Source organism: Lipotes vexillifer, unplaced genomic scaffold, assembly GCF_000442215.2.
Source record: "Lipotes vexillifer unplaced genomic scaffold, Lipotes_vexillifer_v1.1 scaffold611, whole genome shotgun sequence".
Lineage (NCBI taxonomy): Eukaryota > Metazoa > Chordata > Mammalia > Artiodactyla > Lipotidae > Lipotes > Lipotes vexillifer.
Genome location: NW_006785619.1, coordinates 2,099,299 through 2,110,958, shown reverse-complemented (window position 1 = coordinate 2,110,958; position 11,660 = coordinate 2,099,299). Strand labels below are relative to the sequence as shown.

At 48.2% G+C, this 11,660-nt stretch overlaps 1 protein-coding gene across 2 annotated transcripts in view; it reads right to left on the bottom strand.

Moving 5' to 3' along the window:
• NTN1 (netrin 1) overlaps nt 1-11,660 on the bottom strand; it is a 213,678-nt gene that overhangs the window by 182,141 nt on the left and 19,877 nt on the right. Inside the window, exon 2 of one of the 2 annotated variants that reach the window (XM_007457834.1) lies at nt 10,314-11,395. In XM_007457834.1, the coding sequence (XP_007457896.1) occupies nt 10,314-11,331 (1,018 nt within the window). In that variant the 5' untranslated portion in view covers nt 11,332-11,395. Of the gene's footprint in view, nt 1-10,313; nt 11,396-11,660 lie in introns of those variants that run through there. The other variant, XM_007457833.1, reaches the window with a different exon arrangement.

The window sequence follows — 11,660 nt, the reverse complement described above, 5'->3', positions numbered from 1 at the left end:
AGGAATGCCACTCCCGGGTATATATCCAAAAAAACCAAAAACACTAATTTGAAAAGATACATGCACCCCAATGTTCATAGCAGCATTACTTACAATTGCCAAGGTATGGAAGCAAACTAAGTGTCCATCACCAGACAGATGAATAAATATATGTATATATCCAATGGAGTATTACTCAGCCATAGAAAAGAATGAAATTTTGCCATTTGCAGCAACATGGATGGACTTGGAGGGCATCGTGCTAAGTGAAATAAGCCAGACAGAGAAAGACAAATACTCTGTAAGATCCCTTATATGTGGAATCTAAAAAAATACAACCAACTAGTGAATATAATGAAACAAAACAAAACAAAACAAAGCAGACTCACAGATATAGACCACAAACTAGTGGTTACCGGTGGGGAGAGGGAAGGGGAGGGACAATTTAGACGTGAGGGATTAAGAGGTACATATTATTAGTTATAAAATAAGCTACAAGGATATCTTGTACGACATGGGGAATAGAGCCAATATTTTATAATAACTACAAATGGAATATAACCTTTAAAATTGTGACTCACTATATGTACACCTGTAACTTATATAATATTGTACAGCAACTACGCTTCAATTAAAATTTTTTTTAAAAAAGTAAAAAGAAAAAAGAAAGCCCCTAGTCTAGAAGGAGCACCCTGCCTCGGGGGTCTCCTTCTTATGCCCCTCTTCTGAGCCCCCTCCCTAGCACAAAGCAAGGGCCCCTCTCACTCGGCAGTGTACCCCATATACCAGCGTGGTCTTCAGTGGAGCCCCCCAGGGCACAGAAGGCATTGAAAGCACTGAGAACTTCAATAACACGCCCAAGGTCACACTGCAAGGGTGGAGCCAGGACTTCAACCCAAGCCGTCTGAAGCTGGAGGTGGGTTCTCTCAACCATAGCGCCTAATACACACATCTTGGTATTTCATATATTATTAAGTAGAACGCTGTGCTCTCTGATCTTGATTTTAGAACTGAACCATTTCTATGCAGCAGGAAAATCAGAACTTGCTTTACACTTCAACGTGGGTCACATTCTTCTGCAGACACCTTCGATTTAAAACAAGAAACAGGGAATTCCCTGGTGGCCTAGTGGTTAGGATTTGGCACTTTCACTGCGGAGGCCCAGGTTTGATCCGTGGTTGGGGAACCATCCCGCGTGCCGCACGGCGTGGCCAAAATACAAAAAACAAATAAAATAAAATAAAACAAGAAACAGCTCCCTCACCTCAGTTCCAACAACAAACTGGGGTGAGAAATACAGAGGATGTCCCGTCCCATTCTCCCCTGGCATGTCTGGGTAGCAATGATGGCAGATCTGCCCCCACTCCTGGTTTAAGCCCGATGGGTTTCTGTGGATTGGAGTGAGAAGCAATTTCCTTCCTCGTGGTAGCTGGGCAGGTCGAGCACTTTCTCACAATGAATTCTCCCCAGATCTGAGCTGTGGAGTGAGACAGGGCTGGGTCAGGGAAGAAAGAGTTGGCTTAGATCGACCTGCCCACCTCTGAGGTCTGGCTGCAGGGAGAGGAAACAGGTTGGCCGCAGGACTCAAAGCAGGGGGGCCGCCATCCAACAGCCCTGCCCTGGGGCGCCCGATCCAAAGGTACTTTCTTGTTTTGGAGGCCAAGCTCCGTATCTGTAAACACAATGTGTTTCCTTTTTCATGCTGGGATTGGCGCTGTTATTGTTCAGCACTTTCTGTGTCAGCCCAAATGTAAGCAGAGCCCTTGCCTGTGTAGAGTTCTGTCTCCCGATGCCACGCAGACCTGGTGTGGGGTCCAGGGCCCGACTTCTCAGGTGGGAAGAGCCTCAGGCCCGATGAGACTGCATCCCACCTGTGGGGAGGGCATCACTTCCCACTGCTTTACATCCCCAGACCCAACAGAGTCACCTGACCACTGATTGCTCCAGAAACGTCCACTTACAGTATACTTCTCTGCCTACAGGCTGGGGGAGCAGGGGAAGGTCTCCCGGGACCAAAACTGTCTTAGTTTTTATCTCCTAGGCTAATTCTAAGGAGTAACGGCTGCCTAGGGTATTATATTGAAAAGGAGTCTAATACCCTAAGACCATTTCTGGACTTAGGAGAAAAGAGTGCTGTGATTGATTAGTGATGTCTGCCCTGGTTTCAGAATTGGAAAGGGGTGATGCGTTTGCCAAGTACTCACCACAGCCACTCCAAGCAGGAACAGATGAAATCAGAAGCCGCAACAACCATAATCAGGCAGCAGGAAGTGTCCATCCCTTTGGGATGTTCCATCAAATATGGAACGTAATGCAACATACTGGTGCTCAGGAAACTAAAAGAGAATCTACCTTATTTCCTTGTTACCTAAGACTCATTTATTCAAACCCAGCCCCTTTAAAGGTGCCTGTGGTCCTACAGATTGTCTAACTTTGGTGTGGAGCCTCTGGAATATGTGAAAAATTGGACATGACAACCAAAAATCTCTCTTATCTGGAGGCAGTAAAGGACCGGGGAAAATTTAGAAAATCTAGCCATAGCACCAGCCAGGAAGGGGCATGAATGGGCCCTCAACTAAAACTGGACCACCTGCACAGAAGGCTGATTGATACCTTCCTGCACAGAAGGCTGATACCTTGCACATCTTACATAGGCTAGTCCTGAATCCCCCCCCAGAGACAGACTTCTAGAGCCTCCTTCTAGGCTGAGTTGGGAGGATTCATTGATTATCAGTTGATATAGTAACCTTTCTGCTCCTCTCAGTGTTACTTTCTACCTTTCAAGGTTCTCACCCAACAAATTTACTTTGACCTCTGAAAAACCACTCACCCCTTCAAATAACCTAGAAGCCCGCCATACCTACAAGGAAATCTTTCTTCTGGATCGTCTTTATATGCACAAATGCACTGCAACATGATTATAACCTTACCTCTAGCTAATACAATGACCCTGATGGCAGAAGACTCAGGATCTCCAGGAATGACCCCGCCAGAGGCAAAGGCAGAGCACACTTCTCCATTCCTTGGCACTTCTGAACGACTGGTACACCTGTCCCCTTGATGACATCTTCCCTTGTTCTCTGAGTGCCAGTGGATGCAGCAGATAGAAACATCCATCACAAAGGAGGCTTGGGGCAGGCGCTTAAATGTTGGAAAAGGCTCAGACAAGAGGCATTTCACTTCTCATCCATCCCATGACCACAGTCCCTTCTCTCTGTCAGAGAGCAGAACTGGCACAAAATAATATAGTCGGGGCTGAACACACACCCAGCCAAGGCCTCCCAGGAGCTGGGGATGGGAAGGAAGTATTATCTCTACAGGCAAGGAACTGACAAGTGGAATGGGTCTCTGCCTTCTGACTTAGGGGAAATTCACATAAATTATACAGCGTTCCAAAGGCAAATGAAAATCTAATTCCGATTTTATAATAGAGCTACATTTTTGGAATAAGACTACAGAAATGCGATCCTGAACTCCCCACGTGCTGTACACATCAAACCTCAAGACAGCAGACAGCGTGGAGGCAAACAGCCCTGTGTCCAAGGACTGTCGCAGGCAGCTCAATGATTTCAGGCACCGTTCGGAACCATCGCTCGGAGATGGTTACAATAGGACATGGCTTTTATGTGATCAGCCCTCGAAACAAGTGCCACTGATACCCCTTGCTCTCTGTGTATGCAACAGCGTCACTGAATGAGCCAAGATGTACCCCGTCTACATTCAGTTTTGTTTGTGCAAGAACTGCCCTTTGGTGGCAGCGACATCGGGTTTCGAAAGGCTTCCTTCGTGGAAATCTGATTCACTGACATAAAGCACATGTAAAGCACCTAGTATGATGCCTGACACTCAGTAGGGGTTTGTGGTCTGCCTTCAGGATGCAACCCAACACCCCCCGGACAGGCATTCTAACTCCTGGGCCACCCAAACCAATGCCACATCTTCCGAGGCTTCGGAGACCACAAGGGCTGATGTGTGTCTTTCCAGATGACAGGCAAAATGCTGTAGGCCACTCTGCAAGTATTAGGCTTAAAACCTGAGCATTTCAAAAGCTCTCCGAGACCTCCAGTCTTCCCCTAATGAAAGGCACTGCAGAAACCCAAGGTATGATTATCACTTCTGAAAGAAAGAAGAAAAAAAAAATACTGGCTCACAAAATACCCGTACTAGAGCATCGACAGATAAGACCGTTTTATAATCCAGTTCCCTAGAGAGCCATTTATTTTGGTGAGGCCAGTGTGCATAGCAGACGCTGTGGAAGCCATCAAGATAACACGAATAACAACCCAGTGGACTTTTGAAGTGTAAACATAAAAGTCTATTAAGAATACAATGTTGGTTTAATCCCAAGACAAAAAATTTACTTAATGAAAAGCACAACTCATCTCAAGAAGGAAATATCGATACCAGCTGTGAGCAGAAAATGAGGGGATTCCTTCCAGGGAACATCTGAATTTCAACCCACTGCCTTTCCAATGTTTACTCTGGCCATAAAGTCTCAAATACTTTTCCGAGGATCTCATTTTTCTACAGGAGAAGGAAGTCAGGGAGAAGCCTGGGCAGGGCCAAAGGAGACCTTGGCAAAGCCTTGGAAAGGCACAGACGCACCCCAGAAGGTGCACCTTGACAGGGCTGTCTGGCTTCTCTGGGTAGAGCAGGGAGAAGCCTCCAGGCCCACCAGGTGCTAATGAGGACCCCAGCAGAGACCCTCATTCCAGCCGCCACGGGGCCAACAGCGATAAATGACAGTCCTGTGCCGCTGACACACACGCCCGGCACCTACCAGCACCACGCCGGCAACCAGGATACACCACTAAACCCCTCTTTAACAACAACACTCCCTAGCCACTTCCTAGACTTCTTTCGGTGTGTTCCAGAGAAACAACGGGATACTGAACACTAAGGACAAAGGAGAAGGGCTTCTTAGAAAGGATTTTCTGATTACGACCTCTGTTCCACCACCTTTGAGAGGGATCATGGGCCCTGAAATCAAGAAAGACTTGGCCAGGACTTCCCTGGAGGTCCAGCGGTTTAGACTCTGCGCTTCCAGGGTGGGTTCGATCCCTGGTCCGGAACTAAGATCCCACATGCTGCTCAGCGCGGCCAAAAAGTAAAAAAAAGAAAAGAAAAGAAAAGAAAGGAAGGGTGTGGCTAAAAAGTAAAAAAAAAGAAAAGAAAAGAAAGACGTGGCCACAAGCAACACCTGTGCATGCTGAGAACCCACACAAAGGTGCTTAAACCCTCTTCACTTACATTCCTAAAACCTGCCAGCTCCAGGCTTCCCTGGTGGCGCAGTGGTTGAGAGTCCCCCTGCCGATGCAGGGGACACGGGTTCGTGCCCTGGTCCGGGAAGATCCCACATGCCGTGGAGCGGCTGGTCCTGTGAGCCATGGCTGCTGAGCCTGCACGTCCGGAGCCTGTGCTCCGCAACGGGAGAGGCCGCAAGAGTGAGAGGCCCGCGTACCGCAAAACAAAAAAAACTCCCAGCTCCCACTAGGCCTGATGGCTACAATCAAGGATGACTTCTTATATACAATTTCGTATTTAAGTATGTATGAACATAATAAGTATGAGTATGATATCATATGACATAACGTCATGCAATACAACACACCTCCAGTTCTAGCAAGAGGTAACAAGCTTGCTAGATAACAGACTGTTCTGACTATTCTCGAATTCTCCTCTACTGGCAGACCTCACTTTACCGCACTTTGCTTTATTGAACTTCGCAAATATTGTGTTTCTTACAACTTGAAGGTGTGAGGCAACCCAGTCTCGAGCAGGTCTATTGGCGCTGTTTTTGCAACAGCATTTGCTCACTTCATACCTCTGTGTCACATTTTGGTAATTCTCTGCAATATTTCAAACTTTCTCATTATTATTACATGGGCTATGGTGATCCGTCATCGGTGATCTCTGATGTTACTACTATGACTCTCAGAAGGCTCAGACGATGGTTAGCATTTGTTAGCAATGAAGTAATTTTTAATTAAGGTATGTACATTTTTTTAGACATAATGCTATTGCACACTTGATAGACTACAGTATGGTGTGAACAACTTTTATAGGCACTGGGAAACCGAGAAATTTGTGTGACTTGCCTTATTGCCGTGGTCTGAAACTGAACCCGCAGTATCTCTGAGGTCAGCTTGTACATGTAACTGCCGTTCATTTATCCATGCATCCGTTCTATGGGGAGGCAGCACAGAGGATGCAATAAAACCAAGCATAAAGCATCTGACTGGAGTCTTAGCTCCACCACCTACTAGCTATATGGCTTTGGGTAAACCATTTAATATCTCTCGGTTATGGTTTCCTCCTCTGTAAAATAAGGACAATAATAGGGCCTATTATTAGCATAGTCACAGTGATTAAATGACTAAATTAATCTGAGTGTTTGGCAAAAAATAAGCCCTCAAGAGTTCATCATAATTAACATTATGATTATTGAGGGTTAATCATTAACATTATGATTACATTACGTAATTATTATGACAATCATTACAATAATTACTAGGACTATAAAAGCATTCACTTATCTATCCCTATGTACCAGACTGAGCAGCAAATCATTTTAGCCTTCTGATTTTGCAAGAGTCTTTATCGGAGCATTAGATTTCTCAGGGCAACGCCTCCCATATAACCTCTCTCTCCTGCCGGGGAAGATGATGGTAGGCCCAAGCACCAGAGCCATTTACAGCCTGAGGAACCCCTTCCCAAAGCCATGTTTAAACAATTACAAGCATTATGTTGCAGGTACCCATGACCATAGGAGGCCAGCCCTGCACGGTGCTCATCTCGAAGAGACGTCTTTTGTGTGGGTTTTGGGTTTCAGCTGGGCAACGCCAAGCCATAGAGTGAGTCGCAAAACGAGTTTTCATAAGCTCACCCTGTCACAAACCAGGCAGGGGTTCATGCTGACATCCCCACAGTAAGATTAAACAGCATGCTTCGTCAGGCACTAAATACTAACACAGCGCCGACGTCAGGGGGACACTGATTAAAACTGATGTCAATAATTTATGAAACACAATATGGTCTTCAGATGCTCTTTTTTTCAAAAAAGGAAGAGGGGTAAAAGGGCCTAGCAACCCAGGTGGTTTAAAACTGTTCATGCATTTTCTCTTGAATGTACACCCCCCACCACCATGCATGGACGCTTCTTTACACAATGAATATAAATGCACATGTGTATAAGAGCATGTGAACACTGCTGATACATATGGGCGGAAGAAAGTATTTAGTTATTCCACGGAGAGCTGTCGAGGCCGTAACGTTATACATAGTCTTCTCTTTCATATTGTTTTGGGTTTTTTCTTCTCCGGAAGAAGTCCAAAATTGCATTTAAAATAAAATTGGACCTTATAAAAGTTCATGTTTATTCCATAGAGAACTTAACCTTGAAACAACCCCAAAAAGAAAGCTGGACCAAAGAAAACCGATAGGATATATGCATTTCTTAGTAAACCGAAAGCACCTCAGCCCTGTGTAGAACCATTTAGTCAAATAAGAATATCGATTTTTTTCCAAGTTTTAGGACTGGGGGAGGGAGCGGGGATGAGAGGGTTAACCTAGGGAACGATGCCACTTTATTATGTCATGTCTTATTATTTTAGAAAGGCAAAGACAGTGATAATGCTTCATTTTTAATCAAAACTCATTTTGAGAATTAAAAATATACTTTGCCTTAGTTGTAAATAATCTGGGTAGCTTGACTTAATATGTCAACAGTGTGAAATTCACAAGATGGGATTATGTTGGGGGAAAAAATCTGAGCCGCTGAGAGTACAAAAGTTAGTGTTTGAAGGATTCATTAATGCTTTTTCCTAGCACAGTGCCCTGTAGTGTCTCAGAACACCTGTCAAATACTAATTCATTCACATATCTCCACTTCAGGGCCTTTTCATAAAAAGCTCGACCTTTAATTGTAAATCACTTCTAAATTGTCTTTGCTGGCTTTCTCTTTTGCGGAATGCTGGAAAAATCACTAAGGCTTCAATTAAGACTTTATGGGAAGTCAACCTGACATTCCCGAGGCTATATCTACAAGGTATCAGAACATCTATTCAAAAAGGAAACTATAAATAACTTTAACATCGTTGAATTGGCTTGGCTTTTATGAGATGACTGAATAATTGGCAAGATTTAAAGATACTTTAACTACTGAGAATTCAAATAACTTCAGTAAAAACCAGAAAATATTGCTAGCCGATTATTTGTCATGTAGATTATGTACTTATTAGGCCTAATTAAACTTTTTGAACAAAAAGGCTTACTAATTACGTTAGTTAATATGTTGATTGCTCAATTTGGTTAAAAAAAAAAAAAAACCCGGTCAATCCAATTTGTGCACAGAGTTAGTGCTTTGGTCAAAAGACAAAATCCTCGACTATAGAAATTATTTCAAGTACATGGCCATTGTTATAACAATTGCGGGTTACAGAAACTGACAGGGAGAGATGGGAGTGGGTGGTATCTGAACAATACCACCCCTGCTAAGAGGAATCTTCAAGCCAGTAAAATGCTACCGTCATAGCCAGTTTATCTGCCTCAATGTATTCACTTGTGTTTTTTCCAATCAGACCCTGCTGGTGACAATGAGAAGTTATCTTTCATATGCACATACATACTAAAACTGATAGCAAAACCCTGGGAGGCCTTTTAAATGTCAATAAAAGGTTTTTACGCACAAAAGGAAGAAAAGAAAAGAGGAAAGGGGAGAAGAAAGAGAAGAAATGGGAAAAACCAACAGTTCTGAAGAAATGGAGCAGATCAAAGGAGTTTTAATTCTCCAAGACGACTAAGCCGGGGTGTAACCACTATCTCGCCACCGAATCCTGAAAAGTCTCTTCCAACAGGCAACCAGTTCCGTCCCTTAAAGGAGGGGGAAGGACAATTAGGTCTGCAAAAGCGTACACTTGGAGTGCAAAGATGGAGGCCCCGCCACGCAACAGGAGAACAGCCCTCTTCAGACCAGGACGCCTGCCTGGGCCTCAGCGCCGACCGGGCTTCTCCAAAACATGTTTTCCATTCCAAAAGTCTACATCCATGAGGCACAAACTATTCGACAACAACATGACACAATTAATCAGAACCAGACCTCAAAACGTGTGTTTGTGGGGACCAGCAAACTTTGTAATGTGCCTCAGAGGCCGAAGCAATTGAAGAGACTCACACCGGCTGTGTGGGGCTGGGGGGAGGGGGAGGAAACATCTATATTCCACGAAAGATGAACACCCAAGGGCGTACTGACCAACTATATTGACGATTGACGTTGATGATTTTCATTAAAATAAAACATGAAATTTGGGCATTTACATCTCATACTGGAAAAGCAGAGTATGGTCTTACTACCTTTCCCCTCCTTTTTTTTTTCTTTTTTTTTTTTTTTTTTTTGTCCTCCTGGGAAGAAACTGATGCTGCAGAGTTTCTACAGCAGCAAAGTCGTAAGATTCAGAAACAGAACGGATCCTTTTTTTTTTAAAAAAAAAAAAAAAAACCTCATTTCCGACCCAACAGTATCCACCAGTGCCGGTTTTGTCAGATTTCTCTTTCAGGAACTGAAACCCCATGAAATCGAGAATCTGGGCCCTTAGTTAATTCGGAACTGTTTAATTTCACCGAACCCTGACGCTAACAACAACAACAAAATCTGGTATACTTCTTTTTTGGAGCGGGATTGAATTAGTTTAAAATAATTAGTGAACTCTCTTTTGTAATCTGTAGATAGTAATTAATTTAAATCACATCATTCTTTTGCTAACACAAACAGGCTGTCCAAAACAAAAATATATATCTATTTTCAAACCATAAAAGACAAATGGAGGACGCAGGAGTGATAGTCGTCGTGTACCGAATTGGCCCCAAACTGCAAATCCCTTTGCCATCTCCCAAGGGATTTGTGGTCGTGGAGCTGGAACTTCCCGGGAACCGGGCCGGGGTCCCCAACAGCGCGCGCAGCTGCAGTCCTAGGGGAGGGGGGGGTGGGGCGGAGGTGGACGCCAGGGTCCCGCCAAACTGAGGGGAAGGCAAAGAGTGTGTGCCTTTGGATCTGGGGTTAGGGGGACCGGTCGGCAAATTTTCGGCAAAGCCCCTCTCCCCGCACCTTGGCTTCGCACAGCGCAGTGAACGCAAACCCGAGCGTCCACGGCCGGCGCCACGAGCGCGAGCGGACCAGCTCTCTGCGCTCCGCGGTGCAGGATTTCCACGTACGCACCTCCCACCATCCCCACCACATCAACGAAGCGGGCGATCCTCGGGAACCTTCGGTCGCGAGGCCCGAGAGCAGCCGCCCGCGTCCCCGCCCGCCGCCCGCGTCCCCGCGGTGCCCCACTCACCCACGCACTCGTTGGCCTCGCGGGCTGTGGCGCGCTGCCAGGGCCGGTCGTAGTGGAAGGGCTTGCAGCGGTCGCACTCCGGGCCGGCCGTGTTGTGCCTGCAGTCGCACACCAAGCTGTCGTCGCGGTCGCGCACGCAGCGGGCCGCGTGGCCATTGCACTTGCAGCGGCCGCCCACCTGCAGGTCGGACACGGCGTAGAAGTACGAGTCGCGCGCCAGCTCTGAGTCGTCCTCGTTCTCGTCGCCGAACGTGTGCAGGCGGCTGAAGGCCACGCGGATGTCGGTGGCCGTGACCCAGTCTTGCAGCACGGGCGAGTTGTCGAAGTCGTGCGCCGAGGGTCGCCCGTCCAGCGTGCTGAAGGCGATGAGGCCGCCCGAGAGCGGGCGCATGTCGGTGTGCGAGTCGGTGCACACGGCCTCCTGCTCGTTCTGCTTGGTGATGGGCGCACGGTGCGGCCGGTTGTACATCTTGCGGCACTGAGTGGAGTAGAACTGGAAGGGCACCCACGTGCGCCCGTAGTCCATGGACTTGTAGATGGCCATGGACTCGGGCCGTGGCGAGCAGAACTGCAGGCTCACATAGGTCACCTCGAACTTCTTGCCGAGCGACAGCGTGAGCGTGACGTTGTGCGGGAACTGCAGGTAGTTCTCGGACTGCCAGCACGTCAGGTTGTGCGGGTTGTTCAGATCCGTGAGGAAGGCGGGCGGGTGCGCCTTCTTGGGGTCCGACGCGTTGCAGAGGTGGCAGGAGCGCAGCCGCTCCTCGCCGCGCTCGCTCACCACGCAGTAGCGCCCGGCGGGCCGGCCGCAGGTGCTGGACACGCGCACGTCCTTGCCGAAGGCCGCGTTGACAAAGTCCGGGATGCAGCGGCGCGGGTGGCCGTTCTCGTCCGAGCAGGGGTCGGGCTGCGCCGCCTGGCCGGCGAACATGCTGAGCCCGGGCCCGCCGCGCACCGCGCCCACCAGGCACGCCACCGCCGCCAGCGCCGCCAGCGCCTCCCACACTGCGCGCATCATGCTGCGTCCAGCCTGCCCCGGCCCCGCCGCGCCGAGGAGTCGGTCCGCCCGCCGCAGAAGGCGCCTGCGGAGAGAGAGGAGCCGCGCTCAGCCAGGCCGCCCCGCGCCCTCCACCCCCCGGCGGGGCGGCGAGCGGGGGCACGGGCGAATGCCCGGCTTCCGCCGCACCAAGCCAGCGGCCGAACGAACTCCCGCCTCGCTCCCCCGCGTCCCGGGGGGGCAAGCGAAACCGGGGGCCCCAAGCCCGCACCACCCGCGCCTCTCTTTCCCGGCCGGCGGCGAGCCGGGGCCGCGAGCCATCGCTCGGCTTCCCCGCCGCCGCCTCCACG